This window comes from Sturnira hondurensis, unplaced genomic scaffold (assembly GCF_014824575.4).
Source record: "Sturnira hondurensis isolate 20B ecotype Veracruz unplaced genomic scaffold, ASM1482457v3 Scaffold0007406, whole genome shotgun sequence".
NCBI lineage: Eukaryota > Metazoa > Chordata > Mammalia > Chiroptera > Phyllostomidae > Sturnira > Sturnira hondurensis.
The window spans coordinates 3,834,195-3,855,719 of NW_028080037.1; the positions used below are offsets into that span (position 1 = coordinate 3,834,195).

A 21,525-nucleotide genomic window follows, 5' to 3' on the forward strand; every position below is an offset into this window, starting at 1 on the left:
GTGGGGGTCTCGGCGGGCGGGGGCGGGGGTCTCCCCGGGCTCTACCTCCCGCGGCCGAAGCTACCCTCCGGGCCGCGGCGTGAGCCTCGGGCCTCCACAACTGTTTCCAAACTGCCGAGGCCGGAGGTGGGCGCGCGGGGGCCCGAGGGACAGGGCCGGGGATTTGGGGTCTAATTGTGTGTCTGGGCGCTGGAGCCGCGGGCGCAGGCACAGGCGGCCCCGGGCGCGTTGCAATCGAGGTATCTCCGCGCCGGCTTCCTCCTCTGCCCCGCGACCCCCTCCCCCGCGCCCCCGGGGGCAGAGCTCAGGAGGGGAAACCAGGATTTTAACCACATTAGCATTCACATTCCTGGGAGGATGCGGCCCTCGCCTGGACCTGGCTGATAGAAGCCTCTTGCACTGTTTTTATTTTGGGCGAGCAGCGCCCTGTAATTGTCCAGAACACATGGTTGTCTCCCCCCACCCCCTTCTTCCTCCACCACCAGCAGAGGAGAGAGAGAGGAGAGAGAGTTCCCCCCTTTTTTTGCATTTATCTTTTCCTTCCCCTTTCTTTATTAAAGGTCCGGGCAGAGGCGGCGGCCAATCAGCGCGCGGCTTCCATCTTGCGAGTTCAACTGCGAGGCTCCCGGGCTGGGCGAGGGCGCGCGTGCAGCCCCCTCTCGCCTCCCGGGCCGGGGCGGCCGCGGCGGGCCGGCGTCTCGCCGGGGCTCTCGTGGTGCCGAGTGTCACATTGGGGCTCTTTTCGGGGTTTGCCGCGGGGCGGTGGGGAGGTAATTGGCTGGAGCCGGGCGGCCGGGCGCGGCGGCCAATCAGCGTGCGGCTTCTATCCGGCTTGAGTTATTAGACGCCGATCTGCAAACATCCTTCATCAGACACCAAGGAGAGGCCAACAGATGAGGGGAGCCATTTTTCTGCAATGGAATTAAATGGCCAAGTGGGTTTTTCCTTTGTTGCAAATGGGGAATGTTCTTCCTTTGGCTCCTCCACCATCCCGTTCAGGACGCTTCACTGTTGTGTTGTAACAAGGGGTCACCAGGCTAAAGGATTCACAGTTGGAAGAAAGAAGACTTTATTTTTATTTTTATTTTTTTAAAAAAACTCTGGATTTTTCCTTTATGACTTGGAATCCATCTTTGTCTTATATAACTAGGTCATAGCACACCCTTAATGTCAGCAGTTAACAATTTTGAATTCCAAAAAAAAAAAACCTAAGTAAATGACATATTTTTCTTTTTTTTCAACTTGGGTGAGTGGGGGGTGGGGGGGAAGCTTGGAGCTGTCTTAATCTGTATTCTCTCGACTGAACAATAAATTTTTAAATATGTATAGTTTCCTCTATTAAACACTTAAACCTGGCCATCTTATTAACTCCTTCTGCTCTCTCTCTCTCTTTTTTTAAGGTAATGTTTTAAATGTATAGTTTTAGGGACTAGCGAAATGGCAGCAACAACTTGTAAGCAGTTCTTACTCCTTTTTTAAGTTTTTAAAAAAAACTTGTGCATTGTAAGTAGCCAATCCATCGTCCTTACCAGTGTAGTTTTCATGTTAATGTTGCTGAGATGTCCTTATTTTTCCGAACCTTCATCTGCATGTCTGTCTGTGTCGCTCTTGTCTAACATAAGCCAGTAAAAATGCTTGTAGACGATTTTTGCTTTTTAAAGCCAAGGCTCTAGCTTTTAAGCTTTTGAGAATGTGTACAGCAGTAAATGCTAGTCAGCTTTCTTCCCAGGAAACAGGTACACTTTCTTTGAAAATCGATCTACTTGAAGAAAAACAGCTCTTGTTTTTCTCCTGGTCTCGCTAGAGGAGTGGGTGAGGGGAAAAGGAAGACCTCTTTGTGTCCAACAGACGAAAAGCCGTCACAGGAAACTAGATTAAAACTGGAAAACAAGTCCTGGCTGGTTTGAGCCAAACACCAACGTTCACTTGCGGGTATTTTTCGATGGTGGTTGGGGTGGCCGCATGTCTTTTTTGCCTTTTGTTTGATCTGACTGTGTGTTTTCGCCTTTTGTCTCTTAATGACGGTCCCACCATTGCCATGTCCAGAGCAGTACACGGCCCTCAGCGAAGCCGCCTTGTGCCAACCCAACCCTGGAAAGTTCACAGAAGTTGGAAGGACAGAAAATGCCATGAGAGTGTAACTTACAAAAAAGGTAACAACTACAAAAAAAGGCACCACCGTCTCCCCCAAAACCCCCAACTAAACAAGTCCCCCCCCCCCCGAGATATTTTTTTCCAATAACACCTCCCAACCCTCCGCCCAGTCTGATCTTCCAGACTCCATGGCACCTGGCCGAGCGGGTAAGTTGAAGAGACAAAAAAAAAAAAAAAATGCTTTTTGCCCCCTTCGAGGAACTCTTGTTTATGCCGAGCAGGCCAAGGGCTGCAGATGCCTGGGAGCTGAGGGGAGAAGGAGGTTTCTGGGGCTTTGAGTTTGGGAGCGGGCCTCGGTCGGGGTGGGGGCCGAGGAGGGGTCTTCGGACCCCTCTGCCGGGGTCCGGAGGAGAGGCCCCCCAGCGGCCTCGGGCGCCCGCGTCGCCGCCTGCCCCTCGCCCCTCTCGGTGCGAGCCTCGGTGGGGAGGAGGAGTGGAAGTGCTTCGTTGGTGGAGTGGTTGGTGGGGTGGGGGGGCGTGAAGGACCAGGAGACGTGCCCGCCCGGCCTCGGGCCCCTCTCGCTGGAGCTGTGGGTCTGGCGCCCCGGCGCCCGTTCGGCCGGCTCCGGCCGCGCCTGCGCCTCCGCGGCAACAAAGGACAAAGGCCGGCGTCCATGTTAGCACCGTGACGCAGCAACTCTCCCGCCTGCGGCCCAGGCGTCGCCGGTTCCCCCGGCCGCGCGCGCCTCCCTCCCAAACACGAGTTTTATTTTCAGGTTCAGAACGGGGCCGGGGCCGGGCGGCTCGTGGCCGCCGCTCTCCGCGTCCTTCCTCCCTCCTTCCCCGGTTGCCGTTGGGCGCCCGGAGCAGGCGGCGTCCCCGCGGCCCCCGAGAGTCCGGAGGGCACAGCACTCCGAGCCACGGGCTGGTCGCGGAGGCCGTTTCGGGGGCCCCGGGGTCTGGGGGCGTCGCGCGCTGGGGCTCCCGCGCTTGCCTCCGCGAGGCGAGGCGAGGCGAACAGACCGGCGCCATTTCGCGCGCCGCCCGCGGCTGGGGCGGTGGCGGCGGCCGAGCGCCAGGCGGGGGGAGGGAGGGAGGGAGGAGGGCAGGCGGGGGGAGGGGAGGCCGGCGCCTGGTCGCCCACGCTCCAGGCCGCCGCCCGCGTGGACGCCCCTGGCCCGGAGGCCTCGACGTGGAGTCCGTGATGCACAGCTGGCGGGGGACCTTGCACCCAAGTCGGGGCCCCTGGCGGGCACCAGGAGGCCTGGCTGCCCTCCCTCCAGAGCAGGAGCCAGCAGCAAAGGGCCAAGTAGCCGATCCGGGCCTGGAGGCTGCCCTCCAGCCCCAGGCTGTACATCGGGCTTCTGTGCGCACGTTGGATTAGCAACCGCCCTTTAGTAGTGAAGCCCAAGGTGCTGGGGGTCCCTAGTCCTCCCTCAGTTTGGGCGGGAGGCCCTCACGGAAGCCACCGACACCCGAGCTGGTTGTCCAGGTCATGCCCTCCAAACAAGCTCTAGAGGCTAGAGGTAGGGGTTGAGGCCTGCGCCCCCCCCCCCCGCCCCCGGGCGGAGGGCTCGAGGGGGAAACCTCGTATATCTCTGGCCCTCGCTGGGGGAAGGAATGCGGACGGGGCGGACCTTTGGAAATGCAGATGAGTCGCCTGCTGCTGATTTTTGCTTGGGCTGAACCTTGGTGACTCAGCCACCCCCGCTCTGAACCATTCCAGAGTGAGGGCGCCTTGGCAGCTAGAAAAGGGGGGAGGCAGTTGTAAGGATCCCCTTCCGTTACGGAGATCCTATCTGGTTTGTGGCCATTACCTCCCTAATCCTCCGGCTTCTCCCTCCCATCCCCAGGCTTCTGGCCAGAGAAGGGGCAACACGTCGGTCCCCCCCAGAGTGGACCGTCCTCCTCCGAACAGCAGGAGCAGGCCTAGTTTGGCTCTGACAGTCCTCCCAGTAAGGTAGGCGTGAGGCCTTTCCCAATCTGTAAGGGGGATTTGGGGGGCTTTGGCCTGGAGCCCTGGGAGGGCGGACACCTCCAACTCGTTAAACTCGTTCTGCAGCCCCTCCCCCACACAGATGTGCCGGGCTGTGTGTGTGAAATCGGCGGCCTGCTGGGCCCATCCATCCCTGCCTGTCAGCCTCTGTTGTCAGAGTTGGGGCGTGCAATTCTCTGCCTATTTAGTAGCGCAGGAGAGGCCGACAGCGCTGGCGAGTGTTTCCCAGTGGTGTTTTGTGGTGGGGGATGGGTCCTGGATGCCTCTGAAAGACACCTCGGCTGCCAGGAAGCCCAGCCCTGCTCAGGCCCTTCCTTCCTGTCCTCAGTGTCCGCCGGTGGGGAGAATGGTTGAGCGAGGGCCCTTCCCCTCCTGTGTCTGGCTGCTGGGAAGGTGAAGCACGGGGCCTGAGGTCTGGGCCGGCTTCCTCTGAGAGGCTTCTTGCCTCTTCTGCTTCCTGGGAATTCCCACGATTACCTCCCCACCCCCCACACCGAAACCAGCCGTAGCTGGAGTAGCGCACAGCGGCCGCCGTTTGTTTGCGTGCTGCGACCTCGCTAGGGTGGCGAGCGGGGCTGGGTCAGTGCTTCTCGGGCAAGTGTGCTGCCGAGTCACTGGAGAACTGATTCCTGGCGACCCTCGGGTTCCTGGTTCCGTTGGTGGGGCCTGAGAACGTGTATTTGGGACAAAGCCCCAGGTGGTGCTGATGAGAGAGCCCAGTGCTTGGCACAGAGTCGTTGGCCTGGTAATAATGGCAACGCTCTGTTGGTTCTGACACAAGCTGTGCTGCAGTGTCCCGGTCTCTTTGTCTCCGGGAAGCTCCACAGCTGGACACCGTGTGGCCCTTGATCTCCGGACCCCACCCGATGCGGCCTCTAGTATGTGAAGACTTTGATGAGCCATTTGGGTTCAGGGGCCACGTTTGAGCTCCCTCCCCCGTTTGGCTCGCAGCTTGGCTTCTGTATCAGATCAGCCCTGCCCGCTGTCACGCCCCCCGGTGCGAGGGCCAAGCTGAGGTGTGGGGGGCCTGCAGGACTTGCCCCTGATGTTTTCTTTGCAGTCACCTTGGTGCTTAATCAGGGGAGGGTCTGAGGCAGGTGTCTGTGGGCTTGAGTCTCCGAGGTGCCGGCGACCTTGGGTGAGTCTCCGTGTAAAATGATAGCATTGTACGCTGTCACTGTCCAGAGGATTAACTGCGAGGAAGGGGGCCAGCAGCGTGTTCAGGCTTCACACTGGTTAGCCTCCATTCCAAATGGGGGCTGGGCTGCTTTCCAGCTCCACCCCGAGCACGTGGCTGAGCCTCAGGGCCTGGGCTCCCTGAAGGAAGGCGGGAGGCAGTGTCATTCTAACTCGNCTTAATCAGGGGAGGGTCTGAGGCAGGTGTCTGTGGGCTTGAGTCTCCGAGGTGCCGGCGACCTTGGGTGAGTCTCCATGTAAAATGATAGCATTGTACGCTGTCACTGTCCAGAGGATTAACTGCGAGGAAGGGGGCCAGCAGCATGTTCAGGCTTCACACTGGTTAGCCTCCATTCCAAATGGGGGCTGGGCTGCTTTCCAGCTCCACCCCGAGCACGTGGCTGAGCCTCAGGGCCTGGGCTCCCTGAAGGAAGGCGGGAGGCAGTGTCATTCTAACTCGCATGTCGTCTGAGTCTGGCTGGTGGCCTGCCCTCTGCTCTGTGAACACTCAGGATTTGGGGTCACACGCCCACCCCTCCCCTCAGCATATAAATGACTCACCCAAGGTCATGAGGCCACCACCCGAGGCCAGGACCGGGTTCCAGGTGTCTTGACGAACAGCCCAGCGCCTGTGTCTGTGGCACCCCCTCGCCCCAGCTGTCTGGGTTATTTCGGGCGCCCTCCCGTGCCAGTTGTCTGCTGGCATCGCCAGCGGGAGCCAGGAAAGCTGTTTGGCTGCGAGTGACCTGAGTGCTGCTCTTTCTGGCTCCCAAGCCTTGGACTCTCCTGTCCCAGATTAGTTGGGTGAGGTCCGTCTTGTCCTTTGCTGGGGGGCAAGGGGGTGCACCCCACCGCACCCCTTTGTCAAAGTCGATGCACCTCTTCCCTCCTTCCCCAGACCTCAGGTTTCAGTTCAGCTGTGCGGCTGAGGAGCCCCTTCAAGTCTCAACTCCATCTCACCTCCCGCCTGAGGGTGTCTTGTCCCTTTGGGTAGGGCCCTTGAGGCCGCAGAGGCAGGGGTCTTGACCTGCTGTGGCTGCAGATTGTTCAATAATTCACTGAAACCCTCCCCTTTTGCCTGCTGCCTGCGGGCCAGGGTGCAGCCAGTTTTTCCACTCTTGCCCTGGGAGCAATTAGGAAGCAATTAGGTGCTGAACTGTGTGGTCTGGGTGTGATTCTTGGGAGAGGTGTCCTGGTGACCTGACCTGGAACCCCCCCTTCAGCATACGTGCTCCCCGCTTTCCCTTCTCTTTTACTCCTCGTTTCTTTGTGCCCCCACCCCCAACCCCATCACCTCCTGGGCCAGGGAGGGGCCCAGCACGCTGTCATTCCTCCAGGCCCAGAGGGTGGCCCCGCCCACCGGTCACCCAGGGGGCGGTGGGCGGGGCGCTCCTGGCCTGGAGCCTGCCTGGAGAGGGCCACGCCAGCGGAAGGGCAGCGGGCTGGCCGGACTTGCCTTACCACTGGACACCAGAGTCCCGCCTCTTCCGGCGCAGCCACTGAGAGGGAGAGCCCCGGCGCGGAATACGACCTTTTGGACCCTCTGGGTGGAGATGTAGCCACGTGGACTATAGAGAGAGGCACCCTGCCATCTCAAGGCCGTTTGGGTCTGCTGCTGTCTCCACCTGGCCAGTGACCTTAGCAGGTCTCTGCCCCTCTGGGAGCATGGGTTTTCCCATGTAACCCACGAGGAGGAAGTTGGCAGGTAACCTCTTGAGCCATTTCTGAAGCTGGCTTTGTGAGGGGAAGCTTTTTGGATGGCAGTGACTCCCCAGGCCACCTGGGCCACCTCCCATCTCTGGGACCTCAGAGAATAGTTTAGTCTATGCAGGTTCAGTGTCTTCAGCCTCATGCAGAGTGGGTGACTCCTCAGGTGTGCTGTGACCTCTGGGGACATTCGGAGTCCCCAGGGAAGGAAGTCCTGGGCATTGTCATTAGCCATCCTCACCTGTGCTGCCAGACCCTGTCCCGACGAGAGGAGAGTGGGTCCAGGTCTCTCCCTAGCTCACGTGGTCTCACTGTGGCATGGGCCATCTGGCCAGCCCACCTGGCTTTGGCATCTCAGCGGCTCTGTGGTGAGGAACAGTTTAAAGCATCTTTCTTGCTTTTCCTCAATCTCCCCAGGAGTTCCTGGTGACTAGAGGCAGAATGACCTGGGGCCTTGGAACATCCCACGGGTAAGAAAGCAGGGCTCCTGGGTGCGTGGGTGCGCCCAGGGCCGCAGCTGGCCTGCCCTGGCCCCACCACCTCCAGGGAGCTGAGCAGCTGGCCTGGTTGCTGGGTATTTTTAGCTACAGGGACCCCCCACTCAGCTGGGCCCCCCTCACACCCTCTCCCCTCAGGCTGGGATTCTGCCAGCCCTTGGCCAGGTGGGGGGCTGGGGCCCGTGTCAGCTGTTCTGCCCAGACCCAGGCAGGGCTGGGGATGCCCTTTCCTCTCCTCCCTCCTCTTCACGTAGTGTAAGTGGTTCAGCCGTAAGTCAGAATTACCGCTTGAACAGTAATTAAATTTTTAAGATGCTTAAAAAAAGAATTATCACCCTGTTTCTCAAGTGGATGGTGGACACTGGGGTTTGAGGATTTTGAGGGTAGTTGGGAGCCCTCCCCATGGGCTGCTGTGGCTTCTTCTGGCCTAGTTCACTCAGGGTGGGGCCGCCTAAGGGAATTCTCCCCACGCCCCTCCCTCCCTTCCTCTCCCAGTCCCTCCCTGCACTTTAGGGTCCCAGCTGCAGCTGGGTCAGGCTGGAGATGAGGCCACAAAGGTGAGTGGCTGGTCCTCCTCCCTTCACTCCAAACCCTCTTCCCTCTTCCCTGGGGTCATTTCTGACCTGTCTGTGGGCCTGGTCTGTTCTCCTGCCAACCCGAGGCTGCCTCACCAGCCATCACAGCTCCTCTGTGGTCTCCAAAGAGAGCTCGAGGGTCCAGCTTTGGCTGGGCCTGTTCAGGAGCCTTCTGTCCAGTGCCCCCTGCTTGAGCCTGGCAGCCAGGCCCTCCTGAGCTAACCCCTGTTACCTTGACAACAGCCCCTGGCCTCCCTCCTCATTCCCCAGCCTCTGCCAAACCTGGCAGGGTTTTTCAGCCACCATGCATTTGCCCCAGCTGGGTACCCTTCTGGCCGGCCTGCCCTACACTTGCCAAGCTTTTTATTAGTTCACCTACCCCCCAACACCTCTCAACCTCTGAGGTCCTTACAGGCAAGAATACAATTGCTTCTCAATAAACTTGTGTTTGAAAAAAAAAGAATGAGTTCCTGGTAATTTTTCTAAGGGTGCTTGACCCGGCCGATACCATCTGGTTTGGTCACAGGGTAGGGCTTCCACCCAACAACCTAAAAAACCAGGGCCTTCAGGTACAATATCACCTCTTCACAGCTCTGGCTCTTTTGAGGCTTCCACGGGCGGTCGCTGCTGCCCTCTGGCGGTCAGACCATGCCTTGCATCCACTGAAAACCTTGACCCGGCATTTCTAAAATTGCCAGGTTGGCAATTTCCTCCCTTGAAGTCAAGTTTGCCTCATCTTTGCTGAGAACTTGAAAGTTGGTAACCTTCTGGGTGGGGTAGGGGCAGAAAGATCCTGCATCCTGCCAGCCCCTCTTGGAGGTCCCACCCAGCCTGGGAGGCCCTGCTAGCTCATTTGGCCATGCCCCAGTGCCTAATCTGCCTGCCCTCACCTGCTCCAGGGGTCTCCTGCCATTCCTCCTACCAGTGGCCTGGTTTGTAAAAGGAAATCAGCCCAGGTTCGCAGGGGGCAGGGTGGGGACGGGTGATGGCAGCCAGCCACCCTGTAGTACTTGGCATGTGAGTGTTTTGTAAGTAGCTGCTTTGGTCAGGGTGGTGGGAAGATTGGGGAGAATCCTTGGGATGTGGCTGGTGGCTGGAGAATACCTAATTCAGATGCTGTATGGAGGTAAGGGTTATCAATGTCCAAAATGGGCAAGGGGCCCAGCTGGTCTCAGCCAGCGCTCTCCTGGCCAGAGCCGCATCTGGGTGTCCTGCTCTTTTAAGACCTCTTACCCGTACTAAAAAGTCTCCCAGCTACACGTAGTTTGGGGTGCTCACCTGCACCGAGGCGATCGCCCGGCAGAGGGCGCCACAAGTCCACTTTGCACTCTTACGGAGGTGGGGGTAAGCGAAACCACTACTCCCCACCCGCAACCCGCGCACCCACACAGGCGCGGGGAGCCCCAGACCAGGTGGGTAGACAGACCCCCCCCCATGCCAGCATCTTCCCTGGCACCACCAACCTACCTCCTGTGGGGAAACAGGTCACAGGCAGACATGCCACAGGCCACAGCTGGAGCAGGGCAAGTAGGGGGCTTCACCCCAAGCTCGACACCGAGGCTCCACGAACCCGGGTGCTGGGTGGGGGGCACAGTTCGCCAATCAAAGAGTCCCTGTCGGAACCAGCCAATCAAAGAGCCCCTGGCAGGGGGCGGAGCCTGCCAACTGGGGGTGCCCAGTGAGGAGCTGCGGAAACGGTGGGATCTTGACAGTGGGGTGCGCGCCATTAAGAGCGGGAGGAGGGAACGTGGTCAGGAGCTGTTTGTGCGGCTGAGCATCCCGTTCCTCAGTTATCTCAGTTTCCCCGCAACTGAGAGGTGAAAGCCCCGTGCTGGCAGCCAAGCAGGAAGGAAACTGAGGCTGGAGGTTGGCCTGGGTGGCTGCCTGGCGGAGGCGGCGCTAGCCGCGAAGGGGCGGGGCTTGTCGCGGCCCCGCCTCCGCCGGTATCTGCCCGGCACTGTTCCCCGCGCGCTGCCGCCAGGTCTGCCAGGTCTGCGGGCTCCGTGCCATGGACGCCTCCAGGACCCCGGCACAGGCCGCCGCCCCGGGCCCGGGCAGGAAGGAGCTGAAGATTGTGATCGTGGGCGATGGCGGCTGCGGCAAGACTTCGCTGCTCATGGTGTACAGCCAGGGCTCCTTCCCCGAGGTGAGGACCGCGGAGGGGGGCGCTGGAGGGCGCAGGATGGAGAGGGGGGCTGGGCCGGGGCCCCGGGAGGGCAAGAGGCGGCCCTCAGCTTGCACCGAGCCCGGCCCGGGGTCCCCGCCGTCCTGCGCGCCGGGTGTCGGCCACCACCCCGGGTCTCCCCCTCGGGAATTCCGGAGCCTCCTGGTGTGAGGGGGACTGAGCCGGATGGGGCGAAGGTAGAAGGGGACTCCGCCGCACTCCTGAAGAGCCAACCCTTACCCCACAGCGCTACGCCCCATCCGTGTTTGAGAAGTACACGGCCAGTGTGACCGTGGGCAGCAAGGAGGTGACCCTGAACCTCTACGACACCGCCGGTGAGTCCGCCCAGAGGGTTCCCCTGCCCAGACATCCCCGCGGGAATTCCCGCGGCCATCCCCGCCGCCAGCCTCCGCGGGGCCCTGACGGCCTATGGTTCCTGGAGACAGGAGAGGGGTGACCCTGATGGCAGAGAGCACCTCAGTCACCCCATCTGTAAAAGGAGGGTGTTCCGCCCAGATGAGCTCCCCGGCCTCCACCCAGCACTGGTGTAGTGAGAGCCAAGGGCTTTGCTCCTCTCCTATGGTTCCAGAAAATCGTGGGCTTCCTTCTGCTTCCCTTGGAGCCAGGATTTCCCCTCGTTACCTGTCTTCTCGGATTCTGTGAGCCCCAGATTTGGGGCCTCTGGTGCTAGGATACCTCTGGGTCCTACGTCTAGAATATTCTGGGCTACAGATCAGCGCTTGGGACTCCCAGATTCTGTGGCCGACAGCCCTGCGGCTCCAGGGTCCTGTGAACGCAAATTTTGATTCCCACCCTTGTGGGGTTCCAGGGGCTGCCTGCCGTGGGCGGTTCTGGAATTCTGTGCCCTATCAATTGCAGCCTGTGGCTACAGTGCTGTGCCTCCCTGGCTCCCTGGAAGAAACAGGCCCTGAGGAAGGAACTGAGCTCTGGGGAGTCTGGGAAGCAGGTTCTTGCTGCCACCTGCAGCTCCTAGCGGGTTTATTGCGCTGCCTGCATCACTCACCCGCCCCTGCTGCTGGGGATGGGTGGGAGGAGCACAGGCAAAGAGAGGATTGGGGTGCCGCTGGTGGGGAGGGGGGCGCTGCCTGCCTCAGGGAGTTTCTTTCTCACCCGGGCTCCCCTCTGGACCTGCACAAACACTGGGGAGCAAAGGTCAGGATCCCCATCTGGCGCCTCACCCAGCCTTTGTGACTCAGTGTTTAGTAACCTGCACCGAACCCTGTCATGCGGCGCCCCTTCCCCAGGCAAGCCCTGTGTGTATGAGGTGAAGTCTCTGGCTGGCCTGGAATGGAGCCAACATCCAGACACCCCACCCGCGCTGCCATTAGCATCTCGGGTCTACCTGGAGTGCGAGGAAAGGGACTGACTGTGCCAGTCCCAGACGCCCCCTCTGTGCCTGACTGCCGGCAGGCTTTGCGGTTTGGGTGTATCCGTGCCTGTAGTGGCCTCTAAGGACCTACTGGGTGAGGACCCTGCAGGGCTGCCCCCAGAACCGGGATGTGTCTTGCTCCCTGAAGGCTTCTGGGCAATTCCCAGGGGTGTGGCCACGACAGCAGTAACAATTTGGTGTGTTTGGGCTGCTCAGTTTCACATTTCCTGTCTGGGCCCAGGGAGGGGGCTCTGGGTGGAGCGCTGGCAGGTCAGGGACTGACAGGGGGATCGTCTCTCTGTCCCCTCCGCCCTCTGCCCTCAGGGCGGCTCCTCTCAGACCTTATGGTTAAGTGTCTCTTGCTGCCTCCCCCATTAGACCTCTCGCGGGGGCCAGCTCTTTCCTGGTCTGGCCCAGAGAAAGATGCTCAATGAACATGTCAGGGTAGGTTGTCACGCGAAGGTTCTAGAAAGCCTCTTGTTTTAAAAAAGGATTTGCTCAAAGAGCCACTTTGGGGGTGGGGGGATGGAGGCAGCTCTGTCCCCTGCGTCATCAGATTCATGTGACCACCAGGGCAATGCTCACCCCGTTCGTCCGCATGACCACAAGCTTTGGAGTCAGACCTGGGCTTTCATGCCAGCTCTCCGGCTGGGTGTCGCTGGGTTCACCTGGGCCCCGGTTTCCTCATCTGTAACAGGGGCTGAAACTGTTGTGAGACTGAACGAGGCCCGTGTGACGACATGCAGCACTCAGCCCAGAGACTGGCTCTGGGGACGAGCTCACGAAGTGTCCGCATGGTTTTGGAGCCCCCCCACTCCCACCCCATCCAGGCCAGAGCACAGTTTGTGGCTCTGCGGGGCTCTGTGCGCCCCGCGCCCCACTGCGTTGGCTGCAGGGCACCTTTCAGTGGAGTCGGGGGAGCAAACTGGCCCCCAGTGGGCAGGGCAGCTTAGGGAAGGGCGGGGCTTGCTCCCTCCTCACGGGACCCCCCCCCTTTGGAGGAGTGTGGCGGAGACACTGGGTGCCTGGCCTGTGGCAGGCTTGTGGAATGAATGGAGAAGCAGCCCAGATGCAGAGAGAGCCCCGGAGAGGCCCCGGGTGACAAGGGCGATGACGTTCGTCTCTGTGTGCACATGGGCAGATATCTGGGGAATGTACTGGACAAGGATGGCCAGGGGACCAGATGGAGAAAGGTGGAGACTAAGCAGTGAAGGGAGTGACCAAGCTGGAGACGAGTCTAGTAAGAGTTGTAGAAGGTTCTAGAACCTGATAGGCTAGACTCTGCGGCAAGGGGGTCCAGGGATGGGAGGGTGCAGGGCGGCGGCGTCTTTCCAACCAAGCAGGGCTGACTAGATTTCTGGGACGGGGGAGGCTCTGGGTCAGGTGAATTTCCCTCCACAAGGGCCCCCGGGGGCAGCTGGTCAGGCTGCTTGTCTCCATCCTGTGGGGACAGTCACAGACGCGCGCAGTGACAGAGGGTGCATGGAGCTCTCAGTGCTCAAAGCCGAAGGGAGGCAGGGGCTGTGAGCACCCCCTGTCCCAGCAGCCTCGCCTGCCGCCCCAACACCCTCACCGACACCCTCAGAGACAGGAAGCTGTGGTGAGGTCTGAAGTTTCCTGGGCAGGGGGGAGGCGAGGGCGGGGTGGGATGTTAAGACACCCACAAGAGACAGGCCTATTGGGGCCTCGGGGTGGGGCCCAGGGTTGAGGCATCGCAGGATGGAGTGGGGACTGACCAGGAAGGTGGGGCGCTATCTGTGGTTGTCATCCCCGCCTGCGATGGGGACACTAGAAAAAATAGGGGCAGAGGACTTGCTAACACAAGGACTCAGAGACAAAAGCGGTGTCCAGAAGCCAGGAGCACTGGAGGCTTGGGGAGCCGAAGCCGTGGGTCCTCGGCCTGGACCAGTCGCGGGTGAGGACGCGCAGAGGCGTGGGCCCCAGAGCTCTAGTAAAAGTGGGTTCCTTTTCCGGCACTTTCACTTCTCACGAGGCCTGCACCCACCCAGACCAACGCCCTGGCCAGAGCTGGGACCCAACTGCCCTGCGTATGTCCTCCAGCCAATTCCGGGACCACTGTGGCTCGATGACACCGACTCCTCACTCTAGCTCCGCACTTTCGAGACCCCTGCCCCTGGGGGGTGACTGCCCACAAAGGAAACACCCTCTCCGGAGGCGGGTGCGCACCTCACTTCCTCCTCTCCAGAAACAAACGCTTCCTTTTGCATGAAACGCTGGGGCTTTTTAAACATCTGAAACCCATCTGCAAAGGCCAGAGTAGGACACCTGTGTGCCTGGAAGCCCTGGCGTGACTGCGGGTAAATGGGCAGGCAGCTGTGCTGCCCTGTGGCTGGAGGACCCTGTAAAGTTGGGGGTCTGCAGAGCCAGGGTTAGAGCCCTCCCCCAGGACCCTGTCCCTCTTGGAAGTTCCCATTTCAGCGGTAACCCGGCAGCAGTCCCTCACCCTCACCGTTGCCCAGCCTTGCTCTGCCTGCAAGCCTTCTCCTTACAGTATCAGGGCCAGGGTTGTCACTCCCTTCTCCAGATAAGGAAACTGAGGCCCAGAGCCGGAAGGTGAGTCGTGGAGGGTGAGTCTGCGTGCAGCCAGCCCTCCTGACTCACCTGGGAGGTGACCAGGGCGCTCACCCCGCCCACAGAGGCATGAGGTCACAACACCCACAAGGCCACCTTCTCGCTGCTGGCCAGGTCTGCGAGAGGAGGCCCACCCTGGATCCTGGGGACAGCTGAGCCAGGCACAGTCCAGCCATTAAGGCAACCGGGAGGAGGAGCTGGGACCCAGGCTGGCTGCCCAGCGCCTCCCAGAATCCCTCTCTCCTTGAGACAGCTGTGCCAGCAGCCTTTCCTCCACCTGGTCAGGGCTGGGGTTTGTCGAGTGGGGATAGCTCCTGTCCTTTGGGGCGGAGTGAGACAGGTACTCCAAAAGTCCTGCCTGTGGGCCCCTGCCCTCACAAAGCTTCCTCTTTGTAAGAAGAGCTGTGTGACCGTGGACGAGTCGCTTGGCCTCTGCGCTGCAGTGTCTGCAGCTGTAAAATGTGGTCACAGCCCCGAGGTCCAGGGTCCTAGTGATGAAGGAGGAGTCAGGCCGGTCAAGGGCTTTGTGTGGGGCCCAGTGGTCAAAGAATGACACTGTCCATTTTTATTACTGTTGTCATCAAGGCTCGCCTGCTTCTCACACGTCCCTCTCACAGGCGAGGAATCCAAGGTCCAGAGGTTAATTCCCAATTGGGAAGGCTGGGGAAGGCTTCCAGGGAGAACTGGTCCCTTCAGAGTGGCTTGGCCTGGAGCTGACCTTGGATTTGGGGACTGAGTGGGCGCTCCAGCTCCCAGGGAGCCTGCCTGTGACCTTGAAAAATGCCCCCTCAGCCACCTGGGCTCCTAACAGGAAAAACCCTCCCCACCCAGCTTACCTTCCCCCCACCCCCACCCCATGGCAGCTTAAATCAACACAGGTGATGAAAGAAAACACTGAAGGCCAAGGGGATTGTCGAGGCCCCTCGTCCACTCGCTTGTCTATTCGACAAACGGAAAGGAACTGGCCAGGGTCCCAGGGAGTTCGGTCCCGGTGAATAGCACGGAGATGGCCCTGTCTGTCCCCACGGGGAGGCCAAACAAACAAGAAATGGAAGAACATCGCTACCTCAGGTGGTGAGACGAGCTAGAAAGAAAAATAAAGCCACAGTCAGCCCGTGGGACGGACCAGCAAGGGGGCTGTGTCAGAGCAGTTCTCTCAAAGGAGGTGACACTCCGGCAGACACCTGAAGGAAAGGAGGGACCGAGGCATGCTCCTACCTGAGGAGAGCCTTCTAGAAGAGGTGACAAGAGTGAGGGCGGCGTCCTGGGGGGAGCCTGCTCGGCCTGACGCCCCCTTCGGCCCCTGCAGTCCGGCTTCTGCCCTTCTCAATGCTGCCCCAACCGTCGCGGGCAAACCTGAGCACCCCAGCCCCAGTCCCCCCACCCCCCATGTGACAACAGGTGAGCAGCTCCCAAACCTCCACCAGCCAGTCTTGATCGGATGCCTGAGAGGTGCCAGCAATTACGTTTTTTAAAAATATTTTATTTCTTCTTAGAGGGGACGGGAGGGAGAAAGAGGGAGAGAAGCATGGACGTGGCCCCCCATAAGCACCCCATCCAAGGACTGCGCCCGCGGCCCAGGCACCGGCCCTGACTGGGGCTGGAACCCGCACTGTCTCCGCTTGCAGAACGACACCCCACCCACCGAGTCATGCTGGTCAGGGACCAGGAATTAATGCTCGAGGACAGACAGGGCCCCTGCCCTCGGGGCGCTTGCGGTCCACCGGGACACAGTGCAGGACACCCTGGAGTCCGTGTGGACAGACAGGGCGGGGTGCCCCCGAGCCAGGCCAGATGGGGAGAGACGAGGGGTGCAGTAGGCCCCCTTTGCCAGCTCCGTGTCCACCCCGGCCAGGTTTCTCCGGGGGAGTGACAGCGTGTTCGCCACCGTCACGAGCAGGGCCACACGCCATAGAGGCCCGGCGTCCGCACAGAGGCAGAGAAGAGCACGGCTGTTTCTGTGGGAGGAAGTCGAGACTCAGAACTGAACGGAGGGGCTGCTTGGGCGCCGAAGGGGCCGTGCTGCTGCGGGGCCGTGCTGCAGCGGTGACGGAGAAGCCCTGCGCCTGTGTCGTCACAGGAGCCACAAGCCCGTGTGGCAGCTCATCACTCGAAATGTGGCTGGAGTAACGGAGGACCTGCATTTTCCATGTTAGTTTAAATAGCCACGTGAGGCTAGAGACTGCACCGTCCGGCAGCAGAGGTCACGAAAGACGTGGACCAAGGTTAGGGGAAGGGACAGTGTGGGGACAGAAGGGGGAAAGCACGGGCAGGAAGAGAATGCTGGGCCAAGTCCCTCGTTCTTACAAGAATTTCTCCAGCTTTGTGGCTACAGGGCTGGAGGGTCTGAGTGTGCCTGGCCCTGCCCACCCCTCCCCCCTTCTGTGGTGTTGGGGGCGTTCTCGTCTGAATGACAGCAGGGACAGTCCTGGGGCCCACCCTCTGCACACTGCTCGGGGGCTCTGGTTAGAAGGGGAGCCGGTGGGGAGAGAGAGGGGTGACTGTCCTGTCATCAGTGGGGGCCAGAAGCAGGACCTGGCCTGCTGTGCTCCGTGAAGAGGCCTTTGGCAAGGAAGGAGTGAAGGGCACCGGCCACTGGGAGGGAGAGGCCGGGCGGGGACTCCTGGCCTCCGTGGTGAGTGGAAGAAGTCACCTTGCCCTTCTGCTGGGGTGCTGGGGGGTTGCCAAGGAGACTGAAGGGCGCTGGGCACTCTCTGTGGGAGCTTGTCAAAGTCACACAGTACAACAGCGAGTGCACAACTTCCACGCAGTGCCCTGCCACTGGTCTGGGGGTTGGCCAGCAAGGTCTGCACTCGGCCAGTGGATGGGACCAGCACAGGGCCAAGGGGCTGCTTGCCCGAGTTTGGCGCTGGTACTGGGGTCCGGAAAAGGCCGCCCCCGTTCTCAGGAGGCCCTCGGAAAACCCGCAGGGCAGCATCCTGGGCGGGGCCCCGGGTGCTCTCGCCTGGCAAGTGCTCCAAAGTGTTTATACGTGGAGAACCCAGCTGGGGCGGAATGTAGACACTCGGTGCGGCTGAGGGAAGGCGCTCTTGGCACTCTTTTGGGCAACTTATCTGTGAGCTTGACATTGTAAATATAAAAATTTTTGAAAAACCAAACCCACCGTCCCCCCCCAGCCTTGGGCTCTGACTCCGTTGGTGCTGGGCAGGGGCCAAGCATCAGACATGTCTCCCCATGTGTCTGCTGTGTGGTGGGGGTGACAGCTGCTGTGTGGGGTGGGGACTTGCTTGTCGCCTCCAGCCCTCCCTCCCCCTCCCTGTGTTGGCTGAAATGGCAGGATGAATTCCACCTGAGACCTCTGAGCCTGCGGGGGAGGCGTGCTCCTTTGAGTTTTCGGGGAGGGGGTGGTTGGGGTCGGGAGCGTCATCTCCTGCATAATTGTGGCGGCTTTCCAACCTCGTGGTCAGGCCCCACTCTGAGGACTGTGAGGGTTTTCTCTCAGTTAATCCCTGCTCCCAGCCAGGACGGTGGGCTGTACCTGTTCCCCACCCGAGGAAACTGAAGCCTAGACACTGGTCACTTGTCCAGAACACCCCCAACCCCGCACCCACCTGAGTCCAGACAGGGACTCAGGTGGATGAGGCCGGGGTGCCTCCCTGACCCCCAGCCACTCTCTGGTTCCAGGGCAGGAAGACTATGACCGGCTGCGGCCCCTGTCCTACCAGAACACCCACCTGGTGCTTATCTGCTATGATGTCATGAACCCTACCAGCTATGACAATGTCCTCATCAAGGTGAGGCCTGTCTCCCAGCCTGCCTGCCTCGGGGGGGTGGGGGGGGTGGGGGGGGCACAGGGACTCTGGAACCAGCCCAGGCCCTGACACCCAGCCTCTCCCTCCACAGTGGTTCCCCGAGGTCACGCATTTCTGCCGTGGGACCCCCATGGTGCTCGTGGGCTGCAAGACAGACCTGAGGAAGGACAAGGAGCAGCTGCGGAAGCTCCGGGCGGCTCAGCTAGAGCCTATCACCTACCTGCAGGTAGGCCAGGGCGCCTCCCTCCCTTCCCCGCCCCCACCCCACCACGGGCAGCCTGGGCCCCTTGGCACAGCTGTGGCCTAAAGGACTCCCAGACCTTTGGCTTCTGCAACAGGGCTGCAGACAGCTGAAGCAAACAGGATTCTAAGAATAACCATTTAAAAATACCAATGACCCATGTACCCAAGCACTTTACCTTGTTTTACCCTTATAACCCCAAAGTGGGTACCATTTTCAGGGGATCAGTTCAGAGCTGGAGAGGTCAAGGAGCTCGCCCAGTGTCACACAGTGGGCCTGACGTATATGCCGTCCAGGTCACTACAGCTCCAGAATCTGGGCCCTTAACCACCCTCCCGCGGGGACCTGAGGGGCAGGCCCCGGGTCTGGAAGCAGCTCCCCGACTCCCGAGCGTCCTGGGCAGCCCAGCCCCGTGGCCTTCTGGGAGAGGCCGGGGGACTAATCAAATTTAATAAAAGGGAATACACACTGATGAAAGTAAACTTGCCTTAGAAACAGATACTTTCTACCCAGGGAGCAAGCCCCCTTGCCTGCAGGGAGCTTGCAGGAAGGGAGAGGGGTGTGTCAGGAGCCCTGGCTGTCTCCAGGCCTTCAGCTCCTCTCATCCGCCAACCCCGCCCGTCTTCAGAGTTCAGCCCACTTCTGCCTGAGGTTGGAGAGGGGGTGGGGTGGAGGCCAGGAGGGGCTTCTGCCTGCGGGGCCACGCCACACAGACCCTCTGCTCCATCCACCCACTGTCGAGGGCGGCCCCAGGGTGGAGGACAGAGGCCCCACACCAAGACCTCCGCCCCTGAGAGCCACTGAAGCAGCCCCCAACTCCATGCTCCAGGCCCCTCACCTAATGCTGGCCCCGGTGTGCCCTCCCCCCCTCCGCCAGGGCCTGAGCACCTGCGAACAGATCCGAGCCGCCCTCTACCTGGAATGCTCAGCCAAATTTCGGGAGAACGTGGAGGACGTCTTCCGAGAGGCTGCCAAGGTTGCCCTCAGTGCCCTCAAGAAAGAGCAGCGGCGGAAGCACCGCCCACTGTGCCTGTTGCTCTGACCCCTCCAGGCCGGGCGGCGCGTGCCTTCAGGACAGGACTGACCGGGCCCTGGTCTCTGGTCCACTCCTCAGGGTCCCACTCCAGCCCGGCTCTTGGAGGGCACTTAGGGTTGGGCACCTCCAGAGACTGCTGCCCGGAGCCTGCGGCAAGACTCTTGGGATGTTCTCGAACTCTCTCCTTTCCCTGCTGAGGCTCCGACTATAAACTCTGCATCTGGGACCCTCCTGCCGGCGGGTGAGGGTGCTGGATTTGGTTCCCCTGTACCCTGGAACTGGCAGTTGTCCCCAGAACTCTGGGGTGCCCTCTTGACACCTTCCCCTAGCCGTGTGGGTCTGCCTTCGCACACCCAGCAGGTCCTTAAAGCCCACGCTCCGGTGTGGGTGACTGTGGATTTGGCCGCACCCCAGGGGCCCCGAGCCTGTGGCTCCCTGGGCTCAGGAGATAGACCCGGCTGCATCCTCCAGCTCCTGGCTTCCTTCCCCTGGGACTCTCGGCCATGAGGGGACCAGGCCTATCAGGGGGACACAGACAATGGCCCCGGACGTGGGGGCTGGCAGCCCCCACTCCACCCCCTCCGCCCCACACAGAGGACTTCAGTCCCAGCCTTTGGCTTGGCCAACAGTTTTCCAGAGCTAGACGCACAGGACCAGGGGGAGGAGGGACTCGGGAAGCAAAACGAACACCCTGGACCACCTGGCGACCCCTGCTCTGGGTCTCCTCGCCCACAGGAGCCCCCTGCCGCCAACTCAAGATGGAAAGCAACACCAGCTCCTGACCTTGGACAAGTCACTTCTCTCTATAGACTGTCCCCGTCTGTGAAAGGACAGTGCCGGCCCATGAAAGAGCCATCAGGCCCCCTCTGCCCCTCACAGCCGCCACTTCAGCCAAAGCAGGACCACCCTGGACTCTTTCGAGAATGGACTCACCCCCCCCCTGCCCCCCCAGCTGCAGACTCACTGAACCTCCTTCAGGAAGGTCCGGGAATGTTTAAACACGTGCCCCCGGTGGTTCTAACGCCGGAGACCGAGCTGCTTGGTTCCCGAGTGAGCACAGAAGTCAGCGCCACCAAAGACTAGACACTGCTGGGTGGCCACTAAGCCCGAGCCTTCCTGAAGTCACCTGCTAGGGAAAGAGCCCTCTGAAGTCCACTGCACCTCACCTAGGTTCCCTGAGACCGTGTCACACCCTGGGGACAGAACAGGGCGTTCGGTCCAAGGGCCTCTGGTTCTGGCAGAATTCAGGGCCTCATGGACAAATGAGGGTTTAGGACCCCAGGTCAGCAAACCATGGCCTGTGAGCCAAATCTGGCCACCACTCTGTTTGCAAATAAAGTTTTATTGGAAGACGGCCATGCTCACTCATGTGTGCCCGGCCACTCGTGCCCCACAGCCACAGGCTGAGGCAGCTGTGATGGGCCGCTTGGCCCTTTACAGGGAAAGCTGGTGCCATCCAGACCAGGGCAGTGGGTTTCAGCTGGCAGGCCCCAACGTGTCTGAAGCTCTACCTGACTATTTAGTCAGGGGCACTGACCTCTTTTCCCTTAGACGGTCCAGTAAAAAAAGTGGCCACAGCCAACACAATAGCTGTCCAGTATGAATGAATGGAAATTATGGCTTTTTTCTTTTGGTGGGGGAGGGGATTATGTATTTTTTGATGTGCAGCAGAATTTTAGTAGTTTACGTGCTCCGTGAAGTGGAAAGGCTAAAAGTCGCTGGTCTGAGGCAGGGGGCAAACCCGAGGGCCCAGCGGGCCGCTGGGAGGCCCAGGTGGAGGCGGGGGCTGCCGCCCACTAGAAAGCAAGCACCATTCTGGGGGCGGCTCTTGCCAGGTCTTTCCATTGTTTTAGGGAATTTCATATTTTAAAAATGTAGCCAATTAAAAACAGAAAAAGTAAATCCCTTTGAGAACCAAAACACTGCAGGGGAAACCAGCTGTGAACTCTGGCTCACAAGGGTTTGTAGGGATGTTGTTAAGGGCAGCTGAAGCTCAGGCGCGGGAGAAGGGGTGGGAAACTTGCCCGAACCTGCCCGCTCCTTCCCCTCCTCGAATACAGGGTCTCCCGAGAGGTGACTGGCGGACCGCCCTGGCAGCCTCCTGAAAGTGAGGTGGTTCAGACTCCCCCCACTTTCTAGAACCTTCAGGTGAAGGGAGGGCGGTGCAGGCTGGGGGCCCTTTGTGCTGGCTGAAGCCAAGGGTCTCGGTCTCACTCCCTGAGTCCTCACTGGGAATTCTGGAAGGGCTGAGGTGAGGGTCAGGAAGTCCCCAAGAGCAGAGCCAA

At 60.4% G+C, this 21,525-nt stretch overlaps 1 protein-coding gene and 1 long non-coding RNA gene across 5 annotated transcripts; both read left to right on the forward strand.

Annotated features, from left to right (window-relative positions):
• The first annotated feature begins 34 nt into the window (after window positions 1-34).
• LOC118991066 (uncharacterized) lies at window positions 35-8,494 on the forward strand. 4 transcript variants are annotated; one of them, XR_005067339.1, is made up of 4 exons: window positions 35-1,212; window positions 2,047-2,153; window positions 3,947-4,053; window positions 7,390-8,494. It is a non-coding gene; the product is annotated as an uncharacterized LOC118991066 (long non-coding RNA). The 4 variants fall into 4 exon arrangements; XR_005067340.1 differs by having other exon boundaries at window positions 38-934; XR_005067341.1 differs by lacking the exon at window positions 35-1,212 and adding an exon at window positions 1,219-1,932.
• Window positions 8,495-9,469: 975 nt separating this feature from the next.
• RHOF (ras homolog family member F, filopodia associated) lies at window positions 9,470-20,808 on the forward strand. Its single transcript, XM_037052021.1, has 5 exons — window positions 9,470-10,190; window positions 10,456-10,543; window positions 17,836-17,945; window positions 18,055-18,189; window positions 19,082-20,808. The coding sequence occupies exons 1-5, from the start codon at window positions 10,053-10,055 to the stop codon at window positions 19,244-19,246; spliced, it is 636 nt and encodes a 211-aa protein (XP_036907916.1). The 5' UTR covers window positions 9,470-10,052; the 3' UTR covers window positions 19,247-20,808.
• Window positions 20,809-21,525: the final 717 nt, after the last annotated feature.

What these genes read in the sequence shown, in the direction of transcription:
- RHOF (XM_037052021.1), top strand. Translation starts at nt 10,053, where the DNA reads ATGGACGCCTCCAGGACCCCGGCACAGGCCGCCGCCCCGGGCCCGGGC. An exon ending in GCCAGGGCTCCTTCCCCGAG is followed by an intron (nt 10,191 to 10,455) that starts GTGAGGACCGCG and finishes CTTACCCCACAG; the next exon opens with CGCTACGCCCCATCCGTGTT. An exon ending in ATGACAATGTCCTCATCAAG is followed by an intron (nt 17,946 to 18,054) that starts GTGAGGCCTGTC and finishes CTCCCTCCACAG; the next exon opens with TGGTTCCCCGAGGTCACGCA.